Source organism: Eurosta solidaginis, chromosome 5 (assembly GCF_040869045.1).
Source record: "Eurosta solidaginis isolate ZX-2024a chromosome 5, ASM4086904v1, whole genome shotgun sequence".
NCBI lineage: Eukaryota > Metazoa > Arthropoda > Insecta > Diptera > Tephritidae > Eurosta > Eurosta solidaginis.
Window position 1 is genome coordinate 45,926,209 of NC_090323.1, and position 16,576 is coordinate 45,942,784.

General features: G+C 38.0%; 1 protein-coding gene across 1 annotated transcript; it reads left to right on the plus strand.

Moving 5' to 3' along the window:
- LOC137252197 (ionotropic receptor 75a-like) lies at positions 1 to 14,210 on the plus strand. The gene is made up of 7 exons (XM_067787580.1): positions 1 to 123; positions 269 to 444; positions 7,606 to 8,001; positions 8,082 to 8,218; positions 10,914 to 11,520; positions 13,446 to 13,726; positions 13,779 to 14,210. The coding sequence occupies exons 1-7, from the start codon at positions 33 to 35 to the stop codon at positions 14,005 to 14,007; spliced, it is 1,917 nt and encodes a 638-aa protein (XP_067643681.1). The 5' UTR covers positions 1 to 32; the 3' UTR covers positions 14,008 to 14,210.
- Positions 14,211 to 16,576: the final 2,366 nt, after the last annotated feature.

Here is a 16,576-nt window from a genome sequence, read left to right on the forward strand (position 1 = left end):
TCCTGCAAACCAGCAAACATTTCCAAAATATTATGGATAAAACACTTTTAAATTTTATTATAAACCATTTTCTAAGTTTTAATATTAATGCTGTTGTATTTTTCAATTGCTGGAGCATGGAAAGTGAGTTTTAAAGCTAATATTATTGAGCCAAGAAATTACTTTGGTATATATTTTTTTTTGTTTCCTTTGGGATGTATCGAGTTGAGCGAGTCCAGCTTCTTTTGTTAAACAAATTTTTTTCAAACACAAAATATTTATATTGCAGCGCAGCGACACTTAGCTCACATGGTTAGCGAGAAATTATGGCATACACGTTTCGTAAACATTAACGGTATTAATTTGGATGATGATTTCGAATATCGGTATTTACTGCATAAGCGTCAAATTTTGGGCACATATGTCGATATGAATTGCAATAAATCAGAGCACGTGATGAACACGGTAGGTTGTGGATTCTAACATTTAAACGTAACATGCTCAAAGTTCCAGCAGGGACATATCTCATGGGTATGTTAGTAAATACTTATGATATTGTAACGAATTTTGGGGTATTCCGCTTATTCCAAACCTTCTGCTAACGTTCGAATTGCTCAAAATTTGAATATTTAACTCCAATATTCAATAATGCAAAATGGTCTTTATTAGACTACTTTGATAGTACTTCACAATAACACTAATACTTCCCAACCAATAGCGCGCTTAAATCAAAACTGAATACTGACTACGCAGTTTGCTTTGCTTTTATACTCTCCGTTGCTTCATTAACATATTTCTACTAAAGTCTACACGTTTCGCCTTCCAGAACTGCTCTATCTCCTGCTTGGTAATTAAGCTACATATATGCGTGTGTATGTGTGAGTAACAACTTCGGCTGATGACTACATCTGAGTGTGTGTGTTTGGTATTTCTTTGTTGCCTTGTACATAAGAGTGGCTGTTTCATGTGTTTGTTGTTGCGTGATTATTAACTAACCTAGTGACGTCAGCAATCACCACATATCATTTTAAAAATATATGTCATTTTAAGTACCCTAAATGCACCGTCGACAGTACTTAGATTATGAAGGGAACACTTCTCTACTCGCCTAAATGAAGACAGCGATTTACCGCACAGGGATGACGAACCCGCTCCCGCAGTCGATGATGATGGAATAAATGCCCCCACCCGATTACGATGAAGTCAGAATAGCAATGACCAGATTAAAAACAAGTAAGGAAGGTTAAGTTCGGGTGTAACCGAATATTACATACTCAGTTGAGAGATATGGTGACAAAATAAGGGAAAATAACCATGTATGAAAATGAACCGAGTGTAACCCTGGAATGTGTTTGTATGACATGTGTATCAAACGAAAGGTATTAAAGGGTATTTTATGAGGGAGTGGGCCATAGTTCTATAGGTGGTCGCCTTTTCGAGATATCGGCATAAAGGTGGACCAGTGCTGACTCTAGAATATATTTGTACGTAATGGGTATCAAATGAAAGGTGTTAATGAGTATTTTAAAAGGGAGTGACCCTTGCTTCCATAGGTGGACGCCGTTTCGAGATATCGCCGTAAAGGTGGACCAGGGGTGACTCTAGAATGTGTTTGTACGACATTGGTATCAAACGAAAGGTGTTAATGAGTATTTTAAAAGGGAGTGGGCCTTAGTTCTATAGGTGGACGCCTTTTCGAGATATCGTCATAAAGGTGGACCAGAGGTGACTCTAGAATGTGTTTGTACGATATGGGTATCAAATTAAAGGTATTAATGAGGCTTTTAAAAGGGAGTGGTGGTAGTTGTATATGTGAAGGCGTTTTAAATTTTTTTATGTGAAGAAGTTTTCCAGATATCGACCAAAATGTGGACCAGAATCACCCAGAACATCATCTGTCGGGTACCGCTAATTTATTTATATATGTAATACCACGAACAGTATTCCTGCCAAAGTTTCAAGGGTTTTTTATTTCGCCCTGCAGATCTTTTTCTTTTTCTTCTACTTAATATGGTAGGTGTCACACCCATTTTTCAAAGTTTTTTCCAAAGTTATATTTTGCGTCAATAAACCAATCCAATTACCATGTTTCATCCCTTTTTTCGTATTTGGTATAGAATTATGGCATTTTTTTTATTTTTCGCAATTTTCGATATCGGTCATATTCTGATTTCGGCCGTTTTTTATACCAATACAAAGTGAGTCCAGATAAGTACGTGAACTGAGTTTAGTAAAGATATATCGATTTTTGCCCAAGTTATCGTGTTAACGGCCGAGCGGAAGGACAGACGGTCGACTGTGTATAAAAACTGGGCGCAGCTTCAACCGATTTCGCCTTTTTTCAAAGGAAAAAGTTATCGTCCTAGAAGCTAAGCCCCTACCAAACTTCACAAGGGTTGGTAAATTTTTGTTCGACTTATGGCAATCAAAGTATCCTAGACAAATTAAATGAAAAAGGGCGGTGCCGCGCCCATTTTGAAATTTTCTTTTATTTTTGTATTTTGTTGCACCATATCATTACTGGAGTTGAATATTGATATAATTTATTTATATACTGTAAAGATATTAAATTTTTTGTTAAAATTTGACTTTGAAAAAAAAAATTTTGTTTAAAAGTGGCCGTGGTCGTCATCCGATTTCGCTAATTTTTATTTAGCACACATATAGTAATAGGAGTAACGTGCCTACCAAATTTCATCAAGATACCTTCAACGGCTGCCAAATTGCAGCTTGTAAAAATTTTAAATTACCCTCTTTTAAAAGTGGGCGGTGCCACGCCCATTGTCCAAAATTTTACTAATCTTCTATTCTGCATCATAAGTTCAACTCACCTACCAAGTTTCATCGCTTTAGCCGTCTTTGGTAATGAATTATCGCACTTTTTCGATTTTTCGAAATTTTCGGTATCGAAAAAGTGGGTGTGATTATAGTCCGATATCGTTCATTTTAAATAGCGATCTGAGATGAGTGGTCAGGAAGCTACATACTAAATTTCATCAAGATATCTCAAAATTTACTCAAGTTATCGTGTTAACGGACGGACGGACGGACATGTCTCAATCAAATTTTTTTTCGATCCTGATGATTTTGATATATGGAAGTCTATATCTATCTCGATTCCTTTATACCTGTACAACCAACCGTTATCCAATCAAAGTTAATATACTCTGTGAGCTCTGCTCAATTGAGTATAAAAACAACAAGTAAGGAAGGTTAAGTTCGGGTGTAACCGAACATTACATACTCAGTTGAGAGCTATGGTGACAACATAAGGGAAAATAACCATGTAGAAAAATGAACCGAGGGAAACCCTGGAATGTGTTTATATGACATGCGTATCAAATGAAAGGCATTAAAGAGTATTTTATGAGGGAGTGGGCCATAGTTCTATAGGTGGACGCCATTTAGGGATATAGCCATAAAGGTGGATCAGGGTTGACTCTAGAATGCGTTTGTACGATATGGGTATCAAATGAAAGGTGTTAATGAGTATTTTAAGAGGGAGTGGGCCTTTCTGGACCAGGAGTGACTCTAGAACGCGTTTGTACGATATGGGTATCAAATGAAAGGTATTAATGAGTATTTTAAAAGGGCGTGGACCTAAGTTCTATAGATGGACGCCTTTTCGAGATATCGCCGTAAAGATGGACCAGGGGTGACTCTAGAATGCGTTTGTACGATATGGGTATCAAATGAAAGGTGTTAATGAGTATTTTTAAAAGGGAGTGGGCCTTCGTTTTATAGGTGTTCGCCTTTTCGAGATATCGTCATAAAGGTGGACCAGGGGTGACTTTAGAATTTGTTTGTATGATATGGGTATCAAATGAAAGGTGTTAATGATTATTTTAAAAGGGCGTGGGGCTTAGTTCTATAGGTGGACCCCTTTTCGAGATATCGCCATAAAGGTGGACCAGGGGTGACTCTAGAATTCGTTTGTGCAATATGGGTATCAAACGAAAGGTGTTAATGAGTATTTTAAAAGGGGGTAATCCTTAGTTCCATAGGTGGACGCCGTTTCGAGATATCGCCATAAAGGTGGACCAGGGGTGACCCTAGAATTTGTTTGCACAATATGGACATCAAACGAAAGGTGTTAATGAGTATTTTAAAAGGGAGTGGGCCTTAGTTCTATAGGTGGACGCCGTTTCGAGATATCGCCATAAAAGTGGGCCAGGGGTGACTCTAGAATTCGTTTGTGCAATATGGGTATCAAACGAAAGGAGTTAATGAGTATTTTAAGAGGGAGTGGGCCTTAGTTCTATAGGTGGACGCATTTTCGAGGTATCGCAATAAAGGTGGACCAGGGGTGACTCTAGACTTTGTTTGTACGATATGGGTATCAAATGAAAGGTGTTAATGAGTATTTTTAAAAGGGAGTGGGCCTTCGTTTTATAGGTGTTCGCCTTTTCGAGATATCGCCATAAAGGTGGACCAGGGGTGACTTTAGAATTTGTTTGTATGATATGGGTATCAAATGAAAGGTGTTAATGATTATTTTAAAAGGGCGTGGGGCTTAGTTCTATAGGTGGACCCCTTTTCGAGATATCGCCATAAAGGTGGACCAGGGGTGACTCTAGAATTCGTTTGTGCAATATGGGTATCAAACGAAAGGAGTTAATGAGTATTTTAAGAAGGAGTGAGCCTTAGTTCTATAGGTGGACGCCTTTTCGAGATATCGCCATAAAGATGGACCAGGTGTGACTCTAGAATGCGTTTGTACGATATGGGTATCAAATGAAAGGTGTTAATGAGTATTTTAAGAGCGAGTGGGCCTTTCTGGACCAGGGGTGATTCTAGACTTTGTTTGTAAGATATGGGTATCAAATGAAAGGTGTTAATGAGTATTTTTAAAAGGGAGTGGGCCTTCGTTCTATAGGTGTTCGCCTTTTCGAAATATCGCCATAAACAGGGGTGACTCTAGAATGAGTTTGTACGATATGGGTATCAAATTAAAGGTATTAATGAGAGTTTTAAAAGGGAGTGGTGGTAGTTGTATATGTGAAGGCGTTTTACAGATATCGCCCAAAATGTGGGCCAGGGTGACCCAGAACATCATCTGTTGGATACCGATAATTTATTTATATATGTAATACCTGCTAAGATTTTAAGGGTTTTTTATTTCGCCCTGCAGAACTTTTTCATTTTCTTCTACTTAATATGGTAGGTGTCACAACCATTTTATAAAGTTTTTCTAAAGTTATATTTCGCGTCAATAAAACAATCCAATTACCTTACCATGTTTCATCCCCTTTTTCGTATTTGGTATAGAATTATGGCATTTTTTCATTTTTCGTAATTTTCGATATCGAAAAAGTGGGCGTGGTCATAGTCGGATTTCGTTCATTTTTCATACCAAGATAAAGTGAGTTCAGATAAGTATGTGAACTGCGTTTAGGAAAGATATATCGATTTTTGCTCAAGTTATCGTGTTAACGGCCATGCGGAAGGACAGGCGGACGACTGTGTATAAAAACTGGGCGTGGCATCAACCGATTTCGCCCGTTTTCACAGAAAACAGTTAACGCCATAAAATCTATTCCCCTACCAAATTTCAAAAGGATTGGTTAATTTTTGTTCGACTTATGGCGTTAAAAGTATCCTAGACAAATTAAATGAAAAAGGGCGGAGCCACGCCCATTTTTAAATTTTCTTTTATTTTTTAATTTTCTTGCACCATATCATTACTGGAGTTGAATCTTGACATAATTTACTTATATACTGTAAAGATATTAAGTTTTTTGTTAAAATTTTACTTAAGAAAAAAAATTTTTTTAAAAGTGGGCGTGGTCCTTCTCCGATTTTGCTAATTTTTATTAAGCGTACATATAGTAATAAGAGTAACGTTCCTGCCAAATTTCATCATGATATCTTCAACGACTGCCAAATTACAGCTTGCAAATTTTTAAATTACCTTCTTTTAAAAGTGGGCGGTGCCACGCCCATTGTCCAAAATTTTACTAATTTTCTATTTTGCGTCATAAGTTCAACTCATATACCAAGTTTCGTCGCTTTATCTGTCTTTTGTAATGAATTATCGCACTTTTTCGGTTTTTCGAAATTTTCGATATCGAAAAAGTGGGCGTGGTTATAGTCCGATATCGTTCATTTTAAATAGCGATCTGAGATGAATGCTCAGGAACATACCTACCAAATTTCATCAAGATACCTCAAAATTTACTCAAGTTATCGTGTTAACGGACGGACGGACGGACGAACGGACGGACATGGCTCAATCAAATTTTTTTCGATCCTGATTATTTTGATATATGGAAGTCTATATCTATCTCGATTCCTTTATATATGTACAACCAACCGTTATCCAATCAAACTTAATATACTCTGTGAGCTCTGCTCAACTGAGTATAAAAAGGTCGCGTGCGTTGATGGATTGACTGCGGAGCTATTCAAATACAGCGGCGAGGAGTTGGTAAGGCGCATGCATCAGCTGCTTTGAAAAATATGGGCGAACGGGTGCATGCCCGACGATTGGATTCTAAGTGTTCTTTGTGCCTAGTCCACAAAAAAGAGTTTACTGCAAACTCTGCGACAACTAACGCGGAATCAGCCTTCTTAATATCGCATATAAGGCCCTGTCAAGTGTATTGTGCGAAAGATTGAAGGTCACAATGAATCGGCTGATTGGATCTTATCAGTGCGGCTTCAGACCTGGTAAATCTACAATCGGCCAGATTTTCACGATGTACCAAATATTGGAAAAACCCCGCGAAAAAAGCATCGACACACATTACCTCTTCGTTGATTTTAAAGGCGCCTACGACTAGACGACAAGAAGCTGCCTATATGCCGCTATGTCTGAATTTGGTTTCCATGCAAAACTTATACGGCTGTGCAAAATGACGATGAGCAACACTATCACCTCAGTCCGAATTGGGAAGGACCTCTTCGGGCCGTTCGAAACTAAACGAGGTTTCATACAGGGTGCGATATCTTTAATTTGATGATGGAGAAAATTATATTAGCTGCAGAAATTAACCGCTCGGAAAAAAAATTTAAAAAAGGCGTTCAATTATTAGCATATGCTGATGACATTGATATCATCGGCTTGAACACCCGCGGCGTTAGTTCTGCCTACTCAAAACTGGAAAAAGAAGCGGTAAAGATGGGTCGAGCAAAAAGTCAGCGCATATGCGCCTTGGAATCACTTGGAAGAATCACTCTTGCCAATAAATGCTACTTTAGATAAGGGTGGGCAATTGAAAAGTAAATTTCCCTCTCGGCAAACGAGAATGGTGATCTACAAGTCACTTATTTTATACCCGTCCTGCTAAATGGTGCAGAAGCATGGACCATGACAACATCAGCTGAAGCGGCTCTGGAAGGGTTCGAGAGAAAAGTTCTTTGAAAGATTTAAGGATCTCAACGCGTTGGCGATGGCGAGTACCGAAGATGATTTAATGATCTGTATGAGCCTTACGCAGACACCAACGCCTCAGTGGCGTAATGAGGTTTTCTTGCGCCCGGGGCTAAATATTTTTGTCTTTTTAGTGATATCAACTGTATTATCAACCCGTGATATCAATTTGTCCTTAACTTTTTAAATGCTCCTTCATTTACGAAAATACTTAATATCTAGATATGTAGTATATTTTCTTTCCCAATCCTTAGCTAAGCCGTTGGCGTCTCTACAACGAACACTACAACTGGCTACTCTACGACCACACAGCTGATTTGGTTAACTTTAAACGTCTCTTTATGAACGCTAACCTCTCGGTGAATGCACAACTTACTTATGCATTTTCAAAACCATCAACATCAACACTCGGAGCAACAATCGGCTTCAACTCAACAACGGACAACAACTCAACTCAATTCTATATTAAATATGATGTCTTTAATAATGGTCGTTATTTAGGTGGTAAATTAAATATGACAATTGATCGTGAAATCAAATGCAATTGGGGCGGATGTCACATCAATCGTTATCTATCTACACTACACTTGCGTTCCAAATATGGGCATCGCAATAAATTACATGACATAAGAATGCGTGTGTCGACAGCGGTAAGTGATTGCGGGTGCGATTGTAATAAACGCCTAGTGAAAATGGGTAGTTCTTGTATGTCTCATTTGTATCTTTTCAGGTTACGGAACGTCCGATTAGCTCACCTGTACCGGTGTTGTTCAACTTTTTGCTATCAGAAAATTGTACAGATGTGGATACGATTGCACGTTTTGGATTTCATGTCCTATTGATATATAAGGATTTTTTCGGTTGCGAGTGAGTAAAATATGAACATTTGTTCTTTTGTTAAAAGTGCTGCAGAAACTACATAAAATAGAGGATTTGACGTGGTTTTACCAAATCGTTCCCGAGTGCCTTAAATGGTGTCATGTACCGGAATTACCGGTTTAATATTCGGCAAAACATAATATTCGATAAAATTTCCCAAAACATTCGGGAAGCCTTCTTATCGCTACAAGAAGAAGAAGACTACATAAAAGGACTTCAGGATGTATGTTGTGAATTTGTATCATGATCCGAGTCCTTTCGGCGTTGTGCCATCTTCAGTGCATCTTGCGTTCTGATCTGTTGTTCTTTGTCTATGTTAAAAGGGCTGTTAGAGATATAGAAAGCCCTTTGTCGGATTTGGATCTGATACGCTCCTGCTGCGGAAAATATTGGTTTGCATCCAATATACATGTGGATTATAAAAAAATTTTAGAGTCCTAATAATCGCATTACGCTAACAGTTTACTGATAAGTATCATATGCGTTGACCAGCTGTCGAGTTGCGCGTCACCAAAATTCTGACTCCGTGAAATAATAAAATGGGATATCTCCCACCTTGAAGATAGTCTCAAACCTTTTGCAAAAGTTTCAGTTTGGAACCACACATTTCATTTTACTTATGTTGTGTCATTCGATGGTGCATATTTTTTCAGTCTAAGGCCTGGGTTCTAGTCTTGAACCACCCAAAATCAAAAATTGTTCAATTATAAAAGTTTTTCCAAGCGAGATCGGTTCCCGGCAGTGATTTTGCAAAACTCCGAGTGTGTTTCTGCCATGAAAATCTTCTTAGTGAAAACTTATTAGCCTGTCGTTCGGAGTCAGCATAAAATATGTAGGTCCCGTCCCGCCGATTTGTAGTGAAAATTAAAAGGAGCAGACCGTAAATTCGAAGAAATCGCGTAATGTATTTTTTGATTATTTTCACGTTCTTACTGAAGTATAGTCAGCATAAAGATCCCAATATTTAAAATACGGTCTTTAAATATTTGAACCCAGTCTTGATATTAAAAATACATATACCATCGATTACCGACATGTTTTTCTCATATCTAAAATCTATCAGCAACATAGCCGATTAGAATATAGATGGCAAAAGTCCATTGTTGAAGGTTAATCTGCGATGTAAGTAACTCTGTAGGACTGCGGTGTTATAGGTAGCTCAACGACTGTGTTTGCCTTTCGTCGTGCAATGCCCTGAGGACAGCCAACTTAATACTCCCTAAAGTGGCACTTTCTGAATTGTATATGCCCTATTTTCAACTGTACGTAGTCGGTTATGCGATCCAGAACTATAATCGTTAAGCTGAGATCTCCTTAGGTTTCAGGACGCAAGCTGAGTGAGTTTTCGGATACTGGACTAAGACAGTCAATGCTACCTGTGAGAGTTCAGGAAGTGGTGGGATCAATAAGAAGCTTAATATTTCAGTATTCTCGAACGGATGAAAAACGGCCTCAGGAGTAGAAGCTGGAATATTTGTAATGCGTCCATACAATGTTATGAGGGTCACAGATTTAGCTAGCGCACTACGATCCAAAGCATTTGCTTTTAAAAGCGAGAGCGAGAGTAGTTCTAGAGCCTTTGAGCCTTAATGAGTATTATATATGTCAGCATTGGATTAATGAGGTTAATAATAGATGGAAACGTTAATAGTGCTACCGAGTACTGGAATATATTTACTCATACGATATGGATAAAGTTTGAGTACAATAACTCATGTGGCAGCTGCAATCTTCAGTGGGTTAAATTCTTCGAAAACCCTGATTTTCTAAGATCTCTCGTATTTAAGTAATTTTATACTCAAATAATAAACTAAATGGGATAGATAAAGTAGTAGCTACCACGCAGGTATTATCTCCATCCTCATCTGCCTTTTGAGATATAAGCAGATACAATCCAGTACTTGTAGTAGCAGCGCGATGATATGCCACTCTTTCATCTATCAGATAAGTAGCCTTCCATATTTAGTCCACGATCCACATGGTGTATCCATACAACTTTCATGTGTAGCTAACTCGTTGGTATACTCGGCAAGTACCGTTTTCGTACTATGAATACCTCTAAAGGTTTTTCTTTCTGTTTGTATATCAACGTGTCAACCTGTCAGACTTTAGAAGGCAGCCGCCAATCGGACACTAATGTGAAAGAGACCCAAAATGCTATCATAGACAGGTATCCCAAGTTCTTCCTAGTTGACGCTACTATTTACCATGATGTTTCTATCACTGAGACAAAATCACAAGCACATAAATATTGGGCGGAATAGAGAGTTGCAGTTCATGGGGCAATGGTTCTACAATGAATAAGTCTGAATTTTTTGCATGGCGGAATCATACAGATGGCGGTCGGAAATCAGCTGATCGAGACTTTTTTATATGATTTGACACTTCACCTTACGGCGCACTACAATTTTGACATTAGTCAATCGAATTACAAGAACGTGCATGAAGTTTTGACTATGTTTGTATGTTTGTCGCCGTGCTGCCACTGGTTCCGCCATGGTTCTTTGGAAGCAAAACTATTTCGAGAGGTTTTCAGATCCATTGAGCCTTTTTGTTTATTCGCATAACATGACCTAGCCATCAAATCCTTTGCGCTTTTATTCACTACACTATTAACTTACTTCAGTTATGAAAAGACTGTAAAGTTACCGTTTTGTCTTTTTCTCTCTTCTTCTCATATCAGAATGATCTTCACATTTCACAATCATTGGGGAAAAACGGAGACTAGTGGTGGTGCAATTGGCGACGCGGTCATGGAGAGGACTGAATTGGTATCCACACCATTTCTAATCACGACAAATCGTCTAAAATTTTTTTCGCCAATCGTGCAAACGGGATCTTATCGTTCTGTTTGTCTCTTTCGTACACCACGCAGTAGCAGCTTAAAAGGTGATGCTTTTCTACAACCATTCGAAGGTTCAGTTTGGCTTGTATTTGGTGTTCTGTTGGTAATTTTAGCAGTCGTATTTTGGATTATATTTGCTTTCGAATCAGGAAACATTCAATCGCATTTGCCATATAAACCTTCGCTGCTAGCAACACAGCTGATGGCTTTTGGTTCGGCTTGCTGTCAGGGTAGCAGCATTGTACCATTTTCCATAGGTGGACGCATTGCATTTGTATCACTTTATCTTTTCACATTTCTTGTTTATAATTATTATACTTCAATTTTACTTTCAACATTACTGGAAGCGCCACCAAAATCGAATATCAAAACATTGGGTCAATTAGCTGATAGCTCTTTGGAAGTCGGTTTGGAACCTCTACCCTATAATTATGTATTTTTGAATGTAAGTTATACTGAGCTCGGTTGCCACTTTGGTCCATTTGGACCTTTCCAACCTCATTTGGTCCGCTGGTCCCATTTTTTCAATTTTGGTGTTTTTTATACTCAGCTGAGCAGAGCCCACAGAGTATATTAACTTTGTTCGCATAACGGTAATCCGTAACGGCATAAACTAATCGAGATAGATATAGACTTCTATATATCAAAATGATCTGGGTGAAAAAAGAAACACATTTATCCATGTCCGTCCGCCTGTAAACACGATAACTTGAGTAAATTTTGAGGTATCTTGATGAAATTTGGCACGTAGGTTCCTAGCCGCTCATCCGAGATCCCTATTTAAAATGAACGAAATCGGACTACAACCACGGCAACTTTTTCGATATCGAAAATTTCGAAAAACCGAAAAAGTGCGATAATTCATTACCAAAGACGGATAAAGCTATGAAACTTGGTAGGTGCGTTGAACTTATGACGCAAAATAGAAAATTAGAAAAATTTTGGACAATGGGCGTGGCACCGCACACTTTTAAAAGAAGGTAATTTAAAAGTTTTGCAAGCTGTAATTTGGCAGTCGTTGAAGATATCATGATGAAATTTGGTAGGCACGTTACTCCTATTACTATATGTGTGCTAAATAAAAATTAGCGAAATCGGATGACGAACCCGCCCACTTAAAAAAAAATTTTTTTTAAGTAAAATTTTAACAAAAAATTTAATATCTTTACAGTATAAAAGTAAATTATGTCAACATTCGACTCCAGTAATGATATGGTGCAACAAAATGCAAAAATAAAAGAAAATTTCAAAATGGGCGTAACTCCGCCCTTTTTCATTTAATTCGTCTAGAATACTTTTAATGCAATAAGTCGAACAAAAATTTACCAATCTTTGTGAAATTTGGTAGAGACATAGATTCTATGACGATAACTGTTTTCTGTGAAAATGGGCGAAATTGGTTGAAGCCACGCCCAGTTTTTATACACAGTCGATCGTCTGTCCTTCCGCTCGGCCGTTAACACGATAACTTGCGCAATAAACGATATATCTTAACTAAACTTAGTTCACGTACTTATCTGAAGCCACTTTATCTTGGTATAAAATATGGCCGAAATCCGACTATGACCACGCCCACTTTTCCGATATCAAAAATTACGAAAAATTAAAAAAATGCCATAATTCTGTACCAAATATAAAAAAAGAGATGAAACATGGTAATTGGATTGGTTTATTGACGCAAAATATAACTTTAGAAAAAAACTTTTTAAAATAGGTGTGACACCCACCATATTAAGTAGAAGAAAATGAAAAAGATCTGCAGGGCGAAATCAAAAGCCCTTGGAATCTTGGCAGGAATACTATTCGCGGTATGACATATATAAATAAATTAGCGGTACCCGACATAAGATGTTTTGGGTCACCCTGGTCCACATTTTGGTCGATATCTCGAAAACGCCTTCACATATACAACTAAGGGCTACTTCCTTTTAAATTCCTCATTAATACTTATAATTTGATACCCATATCATACAAACATATTCTAGAGTCACCCCTGGTCCACCCTTATTGCGATATCTCGAAAAGGCGTCCACCTATAGAACTAAGGCCCACTACGTTTTAAATAATCATTAACACCTTTCATTTGATACACATGTCATACAAACACATTCCAGGGTTACCCTAGGTTCATTTTCCTAAATGGTGATTTTCCCTTATTTTCTCTCCAAAGCTCTCAGCTGAGTATGTAATGTTCGGTTACACCCGAACTTAGCCTTCCTTACTTGTTTTTAATTTGGTCTTTTTTCCTTGAAATTTTGTCCCAAGTAAAATAATGATGTGGCAACCATGATGATGAGTGAAACTCCCCTTTATATATAGATACGCTCTCTATCTGACTCTTTTAAATTTCTTGCTTTTCTCACCATACAGACCTCTCAGTTGCCCGATGTACGACGTTTTGTACAGCGCAAAATCGAGTCAAAAGCACAACCTTCAAAAGTTTGGATCTCTGCAACCGAGGGTGTTATGCGTGTACGCGACGAGCCAGGCTTTGTTTACGTGCTCGAAACATCGACTACCTATCCCTTTCTGGAACGTGTTTTTCTACCGCCTGAGATTTGTGATTTAAATGAAATAATGCTTCGTCCAGATAATGCGATGTACACACAATTACACAAGAATTCGACTTATAAGGAGTTTTTGCGGTTAAAGTAACGTTAGTTTGTTGCAAAAATAAAAATATTTAAAAAACTCATTTTTCAGAGCTATTCGCATGCTGGAGACGGGTGTATGGAATAAACAGCTTCGTCAATGGATTAAAGAAAAGCTGAATTGTGTACCAAGCATTGATTTGGTCGCTGTGGATATGGAGAATATAGCACCGTTATTTGTTATGTTGTTGTTCACATACATATTGTCACTGGCGTTGTTGGGATTGGAGATATTGATTAAACGTACGCACGATTTTCAGCATCGTCAAATGTTAGGTTAGGTATGGAAGAGCTTTGCATCTAGAATTGATCTGTCAGAGAGCTTTGTTGAGGATACACAAAATGGAAGATATGAGTGAGATGGACTTGCCATCTATTTCGTAAACAAAATGAAACAAAAATATAAAGAACAGCATATATGAGCACTGAACCTTAAAAGATGAGCATCTTTTCAAGTTTTATGTAGTCATAGTTTGCTTTTATAACTCACCGCAATCATATAACCCAATAAACACCTGGAACTGCATGCCAGCTTACTTTACCCCAAAGCTATTTACCCTTAAGGTTTTAAGTGAAGAAATACCAGAGTTGTCCTGCAAAGTAACATTTTCGCATTATACGTGTCATAACTACCTTCGAACTGGTTGTATCAGTTGCACAGTGTGTTGACTACAAAACTGTGCGTGACTCCAGAAAAAAACTTTTTTTCGAGCTCGTCCTTTTCAGGAGCTCGCACGCGATTCGGGACCCAAGATAAAGTTAGCATCAAAGGAATCGCAACTTAGATAGTCGAGTTTTGCAGAATGCTAGCGAACGCTTCCAGTGAAGTAAGCACCTCAAGGATTCAAGGGGTTGATAAACGCAATACAAAGCTTCAGAGCTTCTGCAACCCAATTCCTACAAATAAAATTATCATACACATATTGAGCAGGTGAGGCTCTGGCGACTACAATTTCCTCATGGAACTAGGGACCTATATCCGTCAAACTTTGTGGGTGTTTCCTTATCGTTAATACAACAACAGCAATTACAAAGCACCCTTTGGGGGGGGGGGGGGGGGGGGGGGGGGTAAAGCGATAGGCCATTCTCATTGAGAGAAAGAGCGCCATCCTGCAGGCATCCCCCAAAGACTCCGCAGGTTGTGCGCTTTTAGCGATTTTTTTATGGCACTAAAGTTGTTACTCTGTACTCTGTATCGCGATTTGGTATTTCCTTCCACAGAACGAAACAAAACAAGAGCCCAGCTATTAACTTGCTTCGCACTGTGCGAAAATATTAATGAGTGGGCTTTCAACCCCAACACCCAAAGAAAAACAACATAAAATCAAAACAAACGATATTGATTCAATAAGAAACATTAACGAAAGTCTAGTAATGTCGAAAATTCTTATTTCAATATAGAACAACTTTATTTTAATCTTGCGCAATATTCTACATATTTAATATTTTTCGGCATTGATTTAGTATTTGATTGTTATCGAATTGAGTTGTCGTCTTGTTGAATCAATATGAATGAATTATTAAATTCGTAGGGAGCATTGTTGATGCAAAACAGAAGAAATATTAAATTTAGAATGCCAATTATTAATATTAAATGAAAACGTTATTAAATTAAAAACGCACGCTATTAATATTGAATTGCGGCCACCGTGGTGTGATGGTAGCGTGCTCCGCCTACCACACCGTATGCCATGGGTTCACACCCCGGGCAAGCAACATCAAAATTTTAGAAATAAGGTTTTTCAATTAGAAGACAATTTTTCTAAGCGGGGTCGCCCCTCGGCAGTGTTTGGAAAGCGCTCCCAGTGTATTTCTGCCATGAAAAGCTCTCAGTGAAAACTCATCTGCCTTGCAGATGCCGTTCGGAGTCGGCATAAAACATGTAGGTCCCGTCCGGCCAATTTGAAGGGAAAATCAAGAGGAGCACGACGCAAATTGGAAGAGAAGCTCGGCCTGCAATTGTAAACCCCTCCCCCTCCTTTGCTACCCCCTTTAAGGTTTCACTGACTTTACAGAACCTTCAGTACAATTCATATACCATTAGTGGCGTAGACTTCTAGTAGGGCCCTTCCTTTAGCAGTTTCATCCAAAAGACTTGATAAATCCTAAATATAGTAGACAAAAAAATGAAAATTTTTACCAAAAAGTTGCGTTTTAATTACTTAACTAAGACAGCCATGGACATTGGATACATCTAGAAGAGGGGATGGCGCCGGAGATGGACTATTAAGGCTGCTGTGTTTCACCCATTTTCTAATGTCCGACCTTAAGGAATCTTCTTCATATTCAGTACCAAACTAAAAATTATTTCAAAGAAAAAATCATTTAAAAATGCTTGGGATAGGCTGCAAAGCACTAATTACCTCTTTCTTTCTCCATGCAATGAGCTTGCTGCGAAACTTTGCCCGGAGGCCAATCGGTGGAATAGCCTCCTTTATGTCATCCTTGTCTAAATACTGAAGGCTTTTAAAAGTTACCTGCGCATCTACACTTATATATACACATATTTAAAATTAGAATTTTTTAATATTAATAATAATAGACAAACTTACTTTGAAGGTATACCAAAACTTTTGATAATGCATGATCTTTCAGCCATTCGACCAGCTTTTTTCTATCTTCTTCGTTATTGGCTTCATCGATGGACACATTATGGTCACTTTCACGGAAATTCACATTTTCTAGTGCAAATTCTTTAACAATTGCACTTTGATCTTGCATTATTGTCACAATTTCACCATTTTCGGTGGAAAAATGACCGTCTTTTAAATTTACTTTAATAGACATTTTTTAAAAGCATGTGTGATAATTTGCAACAAAGGACGAATCAGCTGATTGAATTTTTCTTAC